General features: G+C 41.0%; 1 protein-coding gene across 4 annotated transcripts in view; it reads right to left on the reverse strand.

Annotated features, from left to right (window-relative positions):
* Positions 1 to 16,114, reverse strand: part of COL6A6 (collagen type VI alpha 6 chain) — a 177,283-nt gene that overhangs the window by 86,623 nt on the left and 74,546 nt on the right. For all 4 annotated transcript variants that reach the window (XR_010840635.1, XR_010840636.1, XM_059065465.2 and 1 more), the window contains 5 exons: positions 14,396 to 14,953; positions 10,873 to 11,448; positions 8,477 to 9,046; positions 887 to 1,230; positions 725 to 803 (listed from right to left, as the gene is read on the reverse strand). Coding sequence is in view for 2 of the 4 variants with exons in the window: in XM_059065465.2 (XP_058921448.2) it covers positions 725 to 803; positions 887 to 1,230; positions 8,477 to 9,046; positions 10,873 to 11,448; positions 14,396 to 14,953 (2,127 nt within the window). In the remaining 2 variants the exon portion in view is untranslated. The remainder of the gene's footprint in view (positions 1 to 724; positions 804 to 886; positions 1,231 to 8,476; positions 9,047 to 10,872; positions 11,449 to 14,395; positions 14,954 to 16,114) is intronic.

Genomic DNA, 16,114 nt, shown 5'->3' on the forward strand with positions numbered 1-16,114 from the left:
AGGGGAACCTGTGGGTAACATGTTAGCAGCTGGAGGATGGGGGAACCTGTCTGTAAAGGGGTCTGGGTGGAGTACCAATTACATCCACTTATAAAAAATATTTTTATTTTCCGTCAAACCAGAACATGTGAATGCATTTTTCTTCCACTGATCCATATGAACTGACAGTGAGTCAGAATGGGCATTGGTTTCTAACGCCGAAAGCCTGGTGCCAGAACTTTACAAACTCATAAACACCATAGTTGGTCCATCTGTTATCTGAAGGGAGGAACTGATTATGAAGTCCTGAAACATGAGTAAACTTGTCCAACACTGCTTGTAACTCTGGAAACTTTGAGTGTTAGAAAAAATAATCCAACTCTCCCATTCCTTAGTCAAGGAGAAATATACATGGTTCACTTCTGCTGACACTAAAGACATAGCAATACTAGATAATGCGGGACAAGGGAGACAGGAACATCCTCCAGGAAAGCTTAGAAAGAAGAAATAAAGTAATATGAGAGAAAGGATAGGACACTGTATTCAGTGCTGTTTCATATGGGGAGAGGAAAAAGTAGATGCCAAAATGCTGTGAGAGCTCATTTTCTCTGCCAAGTGCATCCAGAGTGGAGAGGCTGGCAAATTCAGTGTTATTTGAGTGTCTGGAAATGTAAGAGTTAGAACTGAGTTTTGAGATTATAAAGTTCATCAACACTCCTTTCCCAGTCCTCCCCATGCTTGGTACCTTCTTTTCTAAGTTCATCAGATTTTTGTTCAAGTTTTTCAACATCATCATCCAATCCATCTGAAAATAAGAGAACCACCTAGGAAAGTATTCAAAAAAGAAAAATGAGTAAAAAGGAAGTCATTGCACCAAATACCAATAAATAAAACAAAACCAAGTTACCTTTCCCCGAGCAGCTGATTTATTCTGAAATGCACCCCACAGAGAACTCAAGAGGTTTGCATTGAGAAGAGATGGTCTTTTAACTGTTACATCCTTCAAGCTGTTCAGTATGTTTTCACTGTAGATCTCAAACTTGGGGGAATATTTTTCCATGGAATTGGTCACTTGAAAAGCCACACTAACCTGAGTCTCCGTGCCCACCTCACAGCTTACCCCACTGAGGGACCTGATGGTACGTAAGATGTCTTGAAGGTAAGTTTCCATCCAAGACTGACCTTCAAGCAAAGTCTGCCCATTCTGCTGAGTTGAGATGTCAAATCCCACCACAATGTCCACAAAACAATCTAGGATTCAAGGGAAAAGCATGTCTTATTAGACTAACAAATAGCTTTATTTGACTTGGATGTCATGTCTGAATCACGGGACTTGGAATTCTTGTTTCTTTCCCAGTTATAAAGTTGGAAAAAAAGAAAGAGCATGAGTGAATAATGGAAGAGGCTCAGAATCACTCTTTCACAACCTGTTAAAGTGTTATTTTTTTAGCATCTATAAAATCTAGATGATTCTATAATGAAGTTCTGAAAGATTTCATTGTATCCATTGAAAAAGCTATGTAGTCACTTAAATAGCTGAAATATGTTGTGGAAATGTTAACAGTCTAAAATAGGAAATTCATATCATGCTATTTATAACTGAGGTCATTCAACAAATATTCAATTATAATTATAAGGGAAATATAAAAACATTTGAATAGAGAAAGTAATTTAGAAAAAGTAAATCACAAAAGACTCCTAAAGGAATGATTTTGATGATTTATCTTTCTGAAAAGAATTTTTTGTCTCCTAACATCCACTCAGAAAAGAAAAAAGTAGAAAGAAAAATAGAGACTCTGTGAGACCCTTTGAGATCTTGCTTGGTTGGAGTCCTTCAAGTGAAGAAACTGGGTACCAAATTACCCATATTCAACCGTGTCAAAGATGGCTTTGTGTTCAGAACTCAGTCACTCAGGAAGCCAAAGCCACTGCTATTTTGGATTTTGAGAAATACTTAGAGAAGCATTGCATTTAAAGTGCTTTGCTCTCATCCTTATTATTAACTCTATAGACATTTAAGCACTGGAGAAACTACAAGGGCTTGAAATTTTAAGCTGAGCCTCCTAACAGGAAGATAATAAGAAGAGTAAAATCCTTTGACATATACATTCTTTTTTCAAGAACTTTTAGGTTGACTAGAAACTTCAACCTTTTCCAACAAATTCCACACATACACACAGCTTGCTTGGTAAAATAAGACATAGGGATGATTATTTTTAATGTGCATTATTTAGAGAAGCAGTTTTTCAGATATTTGTTGTGTAAACAAATGCCCGCCTTCCAGACACACTGGTCAGTTGGGCATTTGCAAGTCTTTGAAACCAAAATATCAGTTTCAGTTCTTAAAACAAGGGACAGGAACTTGATTCACTTTTAATGATAAAAGAGTTGGGTGAGGGAGAAGGAACCTTATTTGATAATCAATTTTCACCAAGACATTTGAGGTAAATCAAAGTCACCAAAACATCTGAAAGGTGAGTTTTCTTATTTTATTGGAAAATAAAAGACATTTATTGGAAAATGTCTTCTCCAATACTCAGAAAGTGAGATAAAAAGAAAGATACTAGTCAGAAGGAAGCACTCGAATATGTCCTTTCCAAACTTCCTTTTAAATCTATATCCTTTCATTTCTATTTTGAGATTGAAAGTTTCACTCTTGGATGAATATTGTTTTAATCCCTGAACAGAAAACCATTCATTCACCAAAACACATTACTGCCTTCAAGGAAAACAGTCTCTTATGAAAAAACAAACATTGGCAAATATGCCAAAATGTCATTGGGTGTTCCTGGGAACTGTCCCCTTTAAAAATAAAGCGTTTTAACTTTTCATCTAGATTACTGAGATTATACTCTAGTAAACAAGTTCCTGGTGTTTATTTAACTAATTCAAATTGACAAATGAGTCCATGATAATGTGATCAAAGGATTGGAATTTGGGAAACAAGTCCAGAGGTGGCAGTCATATGTCTACAATTACATACAATTAGAGAGAGTGGGCCATGCAAATCATGGAATGGCCTTGCAGACTCTGCAGGACATCTGCCCTCAAATCAAGAGGGCTTTGAAGAAGCAGGGATGATTTTGGAAGTGGGCTAGGAAAAAGGCTAAAAGTGGATTTCCGAAGAAAAATAATGAAGGATTGTAGTATCAATAGAATAGCAGGGGTGGGAATCAAAAGGGGGTAATAAATGCAAGGGAAATTAAGAAGGTAATCCATGGGACTGGCTACAGAGGGTGAAGTAAACTAGTACTCTGAGAATTTGCCAAATAGCAGTGTGGAACCCTGGATTGGGGAGGCAGAGTTTAGTTTTAGTCCTGTACAGGTCACTGCTGTGTTACTACCAAATAACTTCTGACAAATCTCTTAACCACTCCGGGCATTAATTTTCTTGTCTATAAAAATAAAAAGATTATATATTTCAAAATAAAAATACAAAAGAACAGAAAAAAAAAAGGATTGAACTAGACAGTAATGGTCTCCTGCTAAACCCCAAAGCTGATTTTAATTATCTGACTTAAAAAGAAAGCCCTTAATTGGAGTTAATGATGTCAGATTTTTAGTATTAAGAAATACTGTCAAACAAATGAACATATTTATGAAACAGACTCACAGACACAGAGAATAAACTTATGGTTACCAAAGGGGGAAGGGGATGGGGGAGGGATAAATTGGATTAGCAGATACAAACTACTATATATAAAGTAGATAAACAACAAGGACCTACTGTATAGCACAGGGAACTATATTCAATGTCTTGTAATAAACCATAATGGAAAAGAATATGAAAAAGAATATATATATGTATGTATGACTGAATCACTTTGCTGTATAGCAGAAATTAACACAACATTGTAAAGCAACTATACTTCAATAAAATTTTTAAGAAAGGAAAGAAATACTGTCAAGATGGTAGGGTATATTTTTAAGATTAGAAGACAGATTTTTGATAATTTTTTTCCCTTTTCTCAAAAGATTTTTGAGCAAAGGGCAAATTTGGGCTGTTGACTATTATTAGCTGGGATAAGAGAAAAATTTCTTTGGAGATTTGAAAGAAGGGGATATCTTAGAGGAAAAAAAGAGAAAGAATGATCTAGAAAATATAGTTAGGTCAAGACCTAGTTTATACACCTCCCAGATTGCTTCTTCCCTCCCCCTCCCCGGCCCCAGCCGCACACACACCCAGGAGTTGGACATTTGTCCACTGGAGAGCCTCGGCAGCCGCCATCGCTGGGTCTCCCACACTATGGGGGGTGGGTAGGCTTTGACACGGCCTCCATCATTCTCACTGCTGTAGGTCCTCAATGACTCTGGTGCCCACGTCCAACCCAGATGAACTCATGGGAGCTCTGGCCCCTTCCACTACTTCAGCCACAGACACAATGCACTGCTGGTACGGTATCTGGTTTTCCAAAGGGCTGGATAGCACGATGCAGTAGGGTGGGAGAGTAAGTCTCCATGGGGTGAACTCGGACCAGTGAGAGACAGTAGATAGGAAGGAACCAGCAGATAACCGGCCTTTGTTCCCCCTGATAGGTTGGTCTGTGCAGTGGTCCTGAGGCTTCTCTAGGTGATGTTCTGCAGGACCAACGTACCAGTGATGCTTTCTCAAAAGCTGTAGCTAGCTTCATGATGTACATCTTGTATGTACTTTTCTCTTTCCTGTATCACTTCCCTCCACTCACTCTTGCTTCCCTGGGACTGTACTCCCACTGGAGTATTAGCACATAAACTGTGCTTTAAGCTCTGCTTTCTAGAGAATGCCATTAAGACAGGAACATAAAGAGATTCTTGTCAAGAAAAGTTGGAAATGACCATCTATTTTTTCCTTATATTTCTCACATTCCTTGAGTCAGTTCCTGAGGGTGTGTCTACTTCATCTTCATCAGACTGGCCTTTTGCTGAATCTCCTTTTTGACTCATCATCCATGATGACGCAAAAGATGAGAGGTACTCTCGATTCTTTTGCTACCCAGTCACGGCTCCACACCAGAAAAGGCAGCAAGTCCATATGCTGAAAACTGCCTGGGGTCTCCTTTGGGTGGTCAGAATAAGCAGACTCCAAGAAAAATCAGGAGAATAAGCATGAATGAAGATAAGAAAACAGACTTTGGAGTTTAGTTGTTTAGGTGAATTTGATGCATGTTGAGGCATTAAATTGGAATATGGCTCTGAAATGTTGCTAAAATATTAAAGTTCCTGAACCAAGGAACTCTTGGTACATTGTCCTTCTGTGAACTAAACTACCTCATCACTCCAGGTACCTGTGTTAACGAGATCACTTCAAGATACTCTCTGTAATATGTTGTGAGTTACTAAGACATGCTGAACATTTATACACACTTCCCATGCATTCCTCACGTGTCCTTATGAAACACAGAATAAGTGGAAAAGCTTCTAATTCTCATTTTGCAGAAGGGGAAGCTGTGACTTAGAGAAGCTGGCCTGAGGTCTCATAGTTATTATGGTGGATCTCGCACGTGGGAATCAGATCCAGGTCTGTCTGGAGCTCCTGTGCTGAGCGACCTTATTTCACCACCTCCAGGGTGTCCAGTGATGCCAGATCATGCAGGTTACAAGTGTTAGATTGTGCTGTCGGAAGTGACAACTTAGCAGTGAGTGGCTTCCTTAGGGAGCAGCAGCTATTGAGATATAAACCCATGATGTCTTAATAAGTTTCAGCTATTCATTGTTGAAGCACATCACTTATAATGTAAGCATCAGATAACCTAGACAGTGATTATATCAAGAGAACTGGTAGCTTATTTAACAACCCACAAATGGGTTGGAATCAGACAGACCTAGGTTTCAAAATTTGTTTACTTTGTTGTCTCCTGTATGATCTGGGTCAGGTTACCAATATTCCTTGGAGCCCCAGTTTCTCATTTATAAATGGGAATGAAACCAAACCACAGAGGGTTTGGGAGTTTAATGAGATAATGCATTTAAAACACTTTAAAATGCTTGACCCTACACAGATGCACAAGAAATACTGATTCTTCCCTCATATCTCCATGCAGCTGACCATCCTTTCCCATAAATTGAATCCTAAGTACAATCAGAGAAACAGAAATGATTTAACTGCAGAAATGAGAAAGGTAAGAAAGGCGAGTGACCTCTCCAAAGTGGTGCATATTTTAATAAGAAGCAAAGCTGGATGTTCAGGCTCTGAATCTGGTTTGCTTTGAGACACACCAAGCTACTGTCTGATTTCCTTGATTTGGGGGTTTATCAGTTAAAAGGAGCTAGTATCCTCTGCTATGTTTGCACAGGCTTTTGAAGCTTTATCAGCTTTATCATTCCAGCGTCATTAGTCCTCAGCCCAGGCTTGGCTACAAAGGCCTCACACATTCTTGTTTGCTACAGTAATCACTTCAAGTTTACCTTTATAGGGTACTTTCCTTATTTGTTTATTTATTTATTTATTTATACATTCATGACTGCTGTTTTGACTTTCCACATGATTTTGTTTCACCCTCTCTAGGACAGACTATGTGGTTCTAGGATCATTTTCTGCCTAATAATTGGAAATGGGTATTTCATGTGAAAAAGGAAAGTCATGCAGAAGGTTTGGCTGAGGTCACCAGGCACATTCCAAAGTATGGGAGGAAAGTAGAGTGGAATTTACAAAGGCAATAATTCCTGACCAATGACAGGACTCTTAACGTTTGGCTCACACACTGGGTCTTATAAAAGGTTTGAGCTTGGAGTTTAGAGGAGAACTTTTGGAGAGGATGGTTGGTGTGCCATGAGGTCTCTCCCCGCAAGCACACGCACACACAAGGAGAGGAGGTAACGTCCTCTTGAAGTCAAGAGAGAGGAGATTTGAGAGGTAACTTGGAGATGACACAGCCTAGAAATTCTAAAGAATGAGTCACGATGGTACACAGCTCTCTGCAAAGGAGAGGCACCCACACCAGGGAGCTGGAACTTCCAGTATTTACTGGGGAAATTGACATGTAATTGTTTCCCATGGAGGTGATATGGCTGCATGTAAGAAAGAGCTGTGTTGGGCTCCTCTGATCTCCCATCCAAGAAGGCCACCTGGAGGGGCAAAGAGCTGGCAGCAGATAAAGCTGGAGGCATCACTAGATGCCCAGAGGCTGAGAAAGACATAAGGGAACATCTTGAATTGAGAGATGCTCACCATCCTCAAGGGAATTATGGTGGAGAGACAGTGATGTCCTGACAAATGTGCTTTGGTGGGGGTGGAGGGGGTGGGGGCCAGGAGGGGAAGTCTTTGAAACATTCATGAATAGGTCCAGCTTTAGACGTGGGCTACTGAGAAAACGAAGTCCTGAAAAGTGCCATCAAGTAGGAGCTTTCCTGAATCTCTTTGGCTCCTCTCCCTTCCCCACCCCATTCTGGACAGGCCAGAAACCATGGTCAGTAAGAAGAGGGCAGGGCCTGGGAGAAGGAGGAAGAAGTGGGAGGTGGGGAACAATGGATAAAATGCCAACTGTGTATAGTCGCTTCTGTCAATGGTGAGTGGCCTGTGGCAGGGAAAGCGCAGTCACCTTCACGGAGCGTGAAGTTTGAATAGTTCCACAGGGATGGACATATTCATCACTAAGAAGAAGATCACTTATTTCCTGAAAGTGACTGAGGGCAAGGGAAGAGCTGACCCCCATGAATAAACTGAATGGGTCAACGGTTGACAAAAGTGAAGTGACTTTATAATGGCATCCCAGGTGTCATGCTTATTCAAAGTAATGTTACATATGCATTTTCTCATTTCATCTTCACAATGAACTTCTGAACTAGGTGTTCTGTCATTCACATTTTACAGAGGAGAAAATTTTAGACTTAGAAAAGTTAAGCCATCTGTCCAAGAAAAAATGGCCATGGAGTGGGGATTTGCAGCCCAGTTAACTGTCAATTTCCAGAGCTGCCTCTTAGCAACCGTGTAGCCTTCCTCTCCCAGGTGGAAATCCAGGGTTAGTTATAATCCAAAGGTAGTTATACAGAATCACAGCTAACCCAGTCAGAACTTTTATAAAAATAGAAAAAGTTATTTATCCTTGAAGACCTTTCTTTCCATCTATTGGAAAAATGTCAAAATGGGCTAATATTTAAGAAGATATTTACCAACTTCTGCAGTGAAGTTTCATAACAAAGCTCTAAACCTCTACGGATGTTCCCTCCCTACCTGTGGCAGCACTTGGCAGCCCCGTTGCCAGGCAACTCAAGTCTGTCAAATAGTTCATTTCTTTGGGACACATTCCTCAGCCTCTGAAACCAACCAGAGTGTAAACAACGGCCTTCTCCTCACACCTTCGGAAGCTGAGGCATTCCCATTCACAGAGGGGGCATGTACTCCCAGGAGAAGGGGAGAGAAAAGGACAGAGTCTCTCCAATATCCTGTTTCTTAATCCACAAGTCACAAAAAATACTTGATAACTGTGAAAAGCTTAATTTGAAATCCAGAGGCACAAATCTACATTTTCCCACCAGCCCCAGGGAAGGAACAAACACGAAGGACACTTTCAATACTCACTGCTCTGACTCCCCAAGGTACAGATGTTGCGAACGATCCTCTTCTTGACCTTTTTCAGTTCGTCAAAGTTGTGAACTGTCAGTTTTTTATCAGCGGTCCCGGTCATCTGAACGAGCTGCTGGTCATCCACATCCCCGATGCCCACGGAGTAAATGTTGATCCCTTTGTGTCTCAGCTCTTCGGCGGCCTGAGCCACTTCGTCTTGGGACTGGCCATCTGTGAGGACCAGCAGCACCTGCGGGGTACCTGTGTTGATCCGGCTGCCCATGTCCGGCTGGAAGTAGTGCCCTACCTGCCGGAGAGCAGAGCCAATGTGCGTGTAGCCAAAGATCTGCTGGATGTTTTCAATCTGAAAGGAGATCTCCTTTTTGCCAATGAAAGTTCCCAGTGCAAACTCCGGCCGGTAGGTGTGGCTGAACTGGGCAGCTCCTATATGCACTCTGTTGACACTGACATCGAAGTCTTGAACGACAGATGCCAAGAATCTCTTCATCTTCTTGAAGTCATCTGGATGAATGCTATTCGAACCATCCATGAGGAACACGAGGTCTACTTTTTCAATTTCACAATCTACAAAGTACACAGCAACAAAATCAGATTTTTATTCTTTCCCTAGCCCAGCAGAAGTCAAACGTTTCCAGCTACAGAGAAATGCTATTTCTGAAAGTGGTTTCTTAGCTTAAGCCACCCTGTGGTCCCACTAATTGGAGAGGAAACAAAAACAAACAATTGGTTATAAAGGCAGCATGAGGCATATACAATTTCCATGTCCTTTTAAGTTTCTCTTGGCTTTTCCATTTGGTATCACATGGAGATGTCAGAGAAATGGGTGTGGTGCTACAGAAATATTGTTCTCACCTGCATCTAGCTTTAACTCTTCCAGAAAGCTCAGTGACAGTAGCAGCATAGCAAGAAAAAACACACCTCCATTTAGGGATGCAAACAAGAGACAGATGATCTGTATGGCCTTGCTGGCCAGTTGAGCCAATAAGTGCTTTTCTAGTTTCTTAGGGCAAATTGAGCTTTGAGAATCATGACTTCAAGCCTATATCTAGTTAGTTTGTTTCTCAATCAGCCCATTTTCTGGTGTATACAGGCAAAAATATCTACTTGAGAAAAATGTTTCTGAACAATGCACTATGGCTTAGAGATGCTTCCCTTGTCTTAACACAGCAAATTAACAAAAAGAATGTGAAAGGCCGTTGCCAGTGAATGAGTTATGCTTGGCACGAGCTCATGTGTGTTCCTTAGCCTTCTGGAAAACATTATCATTTCCTTGAATTCCCCAGAGAGCTCACCATTGAACTAACTATATTAATTCTCATTTTAACCTCAGAAAATGTTAAAGGTGCCTGAGATTTCTGTAGCTAAGATAGGCAAGGAAGAGATAAAATACAGGGTAAACAGATCCTTCAGGAATTGGTTAGTTCATTAATTTCCTTTGTTTCAGTGCCCAAGGGAAAACTTTCAGTATAAAAATTCAATTTCAACTTCTACAGTGGACTTGAAAAGGGCAGATTGATTTTTAGACATTGGCCAACAGAAAGTAAGAGATTCATCCCAGTTTTCAGAGGTCCAGATGGATTTTGTTAGTTTTGTGAAAGAAAAAGACAGGAGCTGCATTCTCAGGAGGCAAGGCATGTGAAAAACAGGAAAGTTAAATAATTTTTAAAAGGAACTGCACCAAGATATTGAAATCCTTGATTAATATTAATTCATCTAATAAAAAATACTTGGTATTTTTAGTAAAACACATCCTAATAGAAATACTAAGGAATTTTAATAAACCAAAATCTCCCTTTGAAACAAAAGTGTAAAGTGGCAGCTGAATGAACGAATGAATCAATGCATACATACATACATACATACAGCAATGCAATTTCCAGCTGCCGGAATAGAAACACAGCATCCAGGGCAAAAGAAGTCCTGCTTGCACTCTTCTCTAGAAATATATGAGTCTAAAACCGAGTGCTTAACATTGGGCTCCATATTGCAAATGAACTTGTGCCATAACAGAAACAGGCGAAGGCACAGGGAACTTCCAGAATGGAGGAGAGAGGACTTCAAGCAGTGGTCGCTGGTTCTTAGGAAGAGAGGGATTTGATTTCTTGGGTAAAAAACAGGAAGAAGAACTAGCGGGTAAAAGTGGCATGTAAACACATTTGTGTTCCAATAAATAAAACCTGTTCGAAATGGCGAATTTTCCATCGTTGGAAGAGTTTAGGCAGAAGTGAGTGGGAATGTTGTGGAAGGCCAGATGAAACATCCTTGAGGTCTTTCTAACCTGAGATTCCACAATGTGGGAACTTCTGCAGAACCCTCAGTACCCCTTCTCTTTGGTTTCTCCCTTATCTGGACCTCTGCTGATAATTAAAAACTTAATGGATGAATCTTACCTACTTTTGAAGAGTTACACACACTGGCAGACACATCTGAAAATATCCCCTTCAGGCCTCCAAAAGTTTCCACAAAGAAGTACTTGTCACTTGATCCTGCCATGGCCAGCAGCTCCACAGCATTCGCACCAGCGATCCCCACGGCCAGGACAAGGATGCCTTTGTCCCGCAAGGCCTTGGCTGTGGCATTGAGCTTATCAGCATCATGGGATTCCCCATCGGTGATTACGATGAGGACCTGGGGGACCCCCTTGTGCAGGCGGCTGCCCCGGGCTTCAGTGAACATGTGGTCTGAGAAGCCCAGGGCCTTGGCGGTGTAAGTGTTGCCCCCCATGGGCTGGTCATTTTGGAGCACCGAGATCACCTCCCATTTTGTGCCAAGGTTATCCAGATAAAACAGCACCTCTGGGTCATCCGCATACTTCAGAGCCCCAAACCGGACATGATTCTTGCCCACATTAGCTTTTTTCACCAAGTCAATCATGAAGTCCTTCATGATATTATACTCATCATGATCAATGCTGCCAGAGCTGTCAATTACAAACACGACGTCTAAAACTTCAATGCGCTTGCATTCTGAAGGAGAAGGAGAAAGAAAAACTGGACGAGATTAGCTTGCACATCATGCAGGACTCCCCTCCCCCACGTGTTTTTTAAATGCCAGTGTCTCCTCTCCATAGGATCAAGTTGTACATTGGAATGTCCGCTCCCTGGACAACAGACACAACACATATGCATTTGTGCTGCCAGTACATAGTAATGTTCATTTAGGTGGCTTTTAGGACAAGGCAGATGTGACGTGTGGTGCCTACTGCAGGGGTTGGGAAGGGGGTGGGAAGGTGGGTCACAGGATCATCAGGGATAAACATGTCAAGTGCTTTTGGACCAAAAAAAAAAAAAAGAAAAATTCAAAATTCTGAGGAAATTTTCCTGTGTAGGTGGTAGCTTCAACATGTGCTTTCATTTACACTAATTTGTTTATTTTTTTTAAGCCACAGGGATCATGAGGTTTTATTCTTAAAATGAACCCTGGGGAAATGACCAGATGAAAATGAATTTGGCAACAATGTATAGTTTTTCATGATTAACTTTTCAAGATTACATTTCCTCCCTTTTTGACTTTCTTAAGACATTATCTGTTTTCATGATTGGGCCTCATCATAAGTATAAGCCCATTTCACACTTGGCCCCTAGCATGACTTCTCATTAACTCTTTAAATATGGGGTCAATGCCATGGAAAAGTAAAGCAGGAAAGACCCAATTAGTCCATGTGTGTATCACATTCTAACTCAAGGTACAGAGTTCCAAACTCCAACTCACTCATTCTGGAGAAGTGGAATTGTAAGATGGTGAATGATTTAGTCTCTATGAAGCACAATCTTTCTACAGGCCTTACGAAGGTGTGTTCCAAATGTTAACTCATCCATTCTGGAGAAATGGAATTGTGAGAAGATCCCTCCCCCCCCCACCACCAATCCAAGGCTCACCACATTCCCTTCCTTGACAGCCACTTTATTGCTCTGGGGTAGGGCTGTTGCAAATCCTAAAGCCAATGCACTTCCTCCCCTAACTAGAGTTCATGTGTACAGAGCTGTAACCAAATTCTCCAGAAAGTTTGGGTCCACACAAGAAGAAACTATGTCCCTCTGGCCTTCGGCTGCACAGGGGACCTGCTTGGATTTCCCAGGGGACTGGGAGGTAGACTGCTGAGTGCTGGCATCCTTCAAAAAGGTCAGATTTGTTCTGGGTGGAGTTACCAGGACATGCAATCCAGGTGTATTCCTCTTGCCACAAAACACAGACCGCAGTCACCAAGACTTCTAGTGGGGGTTGTTATTTAAACAACAGAACAATGTCCCTCTTTTCCTTCAAAATTCCATTAAGATCCATCTCCTTCATAGAGGTTTTTCAGAATGCCTCTGTCGTCAAGTCCCATGGGTTGCAGTATAAATCAGCCCCTTATTTCTGCTGAACCTAAGTTTTATCACTTCCTTTACTCTGCAGTCTCCTAGGAACATGTTGGTGACGACCCTATTTATTTCCTTGGAAGCATCCATTGTTCAAGTTCCTATATTATATTCCTCCTTTATAGGATTTAATAAATATCAACATGTTTTTACAAAGATTATCTCATTTTATGTAAGTATTGGTTTTTAAAAATTGTAAAATGAACTAACATGTATAGTGGATGTGGTTATACCCCTCTATCTCCTGTCTCAGCGGACCACACATAGCTCCCAAACTCAGATTATACAAGGCTGGGCCCCTGCCTCGAGGTGGAACTGACTCTGTGATGTAATTCATGCTCCAGTGCTCCCCATGGGAGGCTGAAGCCGGACTCCAGCTGAGACCACCTCCTTGCTTAACTCTTACCCATGCCCTGCCCTGCCCTCCTTACTTCTCTTCTGAAAACACCTCCTCAGTAAATCAAAAAGTCTACAAATAATGAATGCTGGAGAGGTGTGGAGAAAAGGGAACCCTCCTACATTGTTGGTGGCAATGTAAATTGGTGAAGCCACTATGGAGAACAGTATGGAGATTCCTTAAAAAACTAAAAATAGAGCTATGTATGATGCTGCAATCCCACTCCTGGGCATAAATCCAGAGGTAACCATAATTCAAAAACATACATGCACCTCAATTCATAGCAGCACTGTTTACAATAGCTGAGGCAAGGAACAACCTAAATGTCCATATATATAATAGAATATTACTCAGCCATAAAAAGAATGAAGTAATACCATTTGCAGCAACATGCATGGATTTAAAGATTATCATACTAAGTGAAGTAAGCCAGATAGAGAAAGACCAATATAATATGATATCATTTATACTGTGGAATCTGAAAAGAAAAAGATACAAATGAACTTATTTACAAAACAAACTCAGAGACAGAAAATAAACTTGTCACCAAAGGGGATGAGGGGAGGAAGGGATAAATTAGGAAGTTGGGATTAACATATATGCACTACTATATATAAAATAGATAACCAACAAGAACCTACTGTATAGCACAGGGAACTATACTCAATATTTTATAATAACCTATATGGGAAAAGAAACTGAAAAAGAACATATATATATATGTATGTATAACTGAATCACTTTGCTGTACACCTGAAACTAACACGACATTGTAAATCAACTATACTTCAATAAAATTTTTTAAAAAGGAAAAACAACAGATAAATAAATAAACAAATCACTTCCACAGGAACTCCTGACTCAGCTTCTGCTTCTAGGGAACCAGACCTAAAATCTGGTATGATACAATTTTCCTTAAATGGAGGATTCATCACCCTAGTGTTTTGTCTACAAAAGGGAAATAATCTAGGTGGATCAGAATTGTTCCTTACTGTCTAATTTAACAGTTCTGTTGAGGAAACTTTCATTTCTATAAGAAGGTCAAAAGCCACTAGGATACAATGTTCAAATAGTAGTCTGCTTAGTTCAAGAAACAACGACTAACATGTATGTGTGGCATTTGGATAATCCCCCTATAGTGAATATGCCCATGCCTACCTTCACGGGGGCTGCATATTCCAAAAACAAGGTCGTCTTCAATGTGCTGCAGAATGTCAAAATTCTCAACATAAAAAACCATCTCTGGCCTCCCACTGATCTCCTCAAGCTGGGTGACATTGGAGCCAAACACCCCCACAGAGTAGATAATTATGCCTTCTTGCCGAAGTGCCACTGCTGGGTCCTTGACTATGTCCTGAGCCTCACCGTCCGTGATGAGGATGAGGAACTTCCTGATGTTGGGCCGGGCCCCCTTGGCAGGGCTGAAGTACTGAGACACGAAGGTCAGGGCGCTACCAGTCAAGGTAGTTTCTCCAATGTGAACCATTCGGTCTATTGCATCTGAAATTTCCCCCTGGGACATATATCTGTTGAGCTGAAACTCCTCCTTATTGATGTCACTGAACTGGATTACACCGATTTGCACCCTATCTCCCCCAATCTGAGATTTTCTCACCAGGTTTTTCATAAATGTTTTCATTTTGATGAAGTTTTCATGTCCTATACTGCCAGAACTGTCCACCAGAAACATGATGTCTGCCTTCATCTCTTTGCAGGCTACACAAGAGAAAGGAGATGGGTTATTCAAGTTGGCTTCGTGTAAAAAGATTAAGAGTGAACAGGAAAACACAAAACAAATAATTCTATATGTAAGTTAAGCATGTACTTAGTAAGGGCTGTTATCAGGTAAATAATGCATTGAAGGCAATGAGAGGGAGCCTATTCTCTTTGTTATTTAATAATTTGCTTTAATATGTAACTCAGGGTTTCTCAACCTCAGCACTACTGACCTTGTGGGCTGGAAAATTTGTATTGTGGAGGGCAACCCATGCACTGTAGGATACTGTAGGATGTTTAGCAGTATTCCTGCCCTCTACCTGTTAGATGCCAGTAGTGCTACCCCAATTATGACCACCAAAAATGTCTCTAGACATTGCCAACTATTCCCTAGGGGGGCAAAATCACTCCTGGTTGAAAACTACTGATCTAACTCTAAAAGATTTCATACACGTTTTATCAAAAAGCAATTTAGGGCTTCCCTGGTGGTGCAGTGGTTGAGAGTCTGCCTGCCAATTCAGGGGACACGGGTTCGTGCCCCAGTCCAGGAAGATCCCACGTGCCGCGGAGCGGCTGGGCCCGTGACCCACGGCGGCTGAGCCTGTGCGTCCGGAGCCTGTGCTCCACAATGGGAGAGGGCACAACAGTGTGAGGCCCGCGTACCACAAAAAAAAAAAAAAAAGAAAGCAATTTAAATAAACCTGTAGTACTCCTTAAAACCAGAAGTCATTTGATCATATTACACAGGCAGTGTCTAATTATAGATCTATCCTCACAGGGATTTGTGGGGAGAAGCTAATTAATACTTATTAGAAGCTGATTAATTAGCACTCCCCTAGTTATCACCACCAAAATTGTCTCTAGACATTGCCAACCATCCCCTGAGGTGGAAAAATCACCCCTAGTTGAAAATTACTTATCTAGCTCTAGAAGATTTCATACAAATTTTATTAAAATGCAACTTAAATAAACCTGAAATATTCCTTTTATGCTTCAGATAATAATAATTAGAGCAACACTATAACGGGCCCTTCATTTTGTTCTGGATAATAAACAGCTCCACGAGTCAATGAATCTCAGCTTGGTCATTTATGCTGTTTCTGCACACCTGCAGCATCAAACACTTCAGAAAGCAGATGCAAATTGTTATATATAGGATGG

Source organism: Kogia breviceps, chromosome 5 (genome assembly GCF_026419965.1).
Source record: "Kogia breviceps isolate mKogBre1 chromosome 5, mKogBre1 haplotype 1, whole genome shotgun sequence".
Lineage (NCBI taxonomy): Eukaryota > Metazoa > Chordata > Mammalia > Artiodactyla > Physeteridae > Kogia > Kogia breviceps.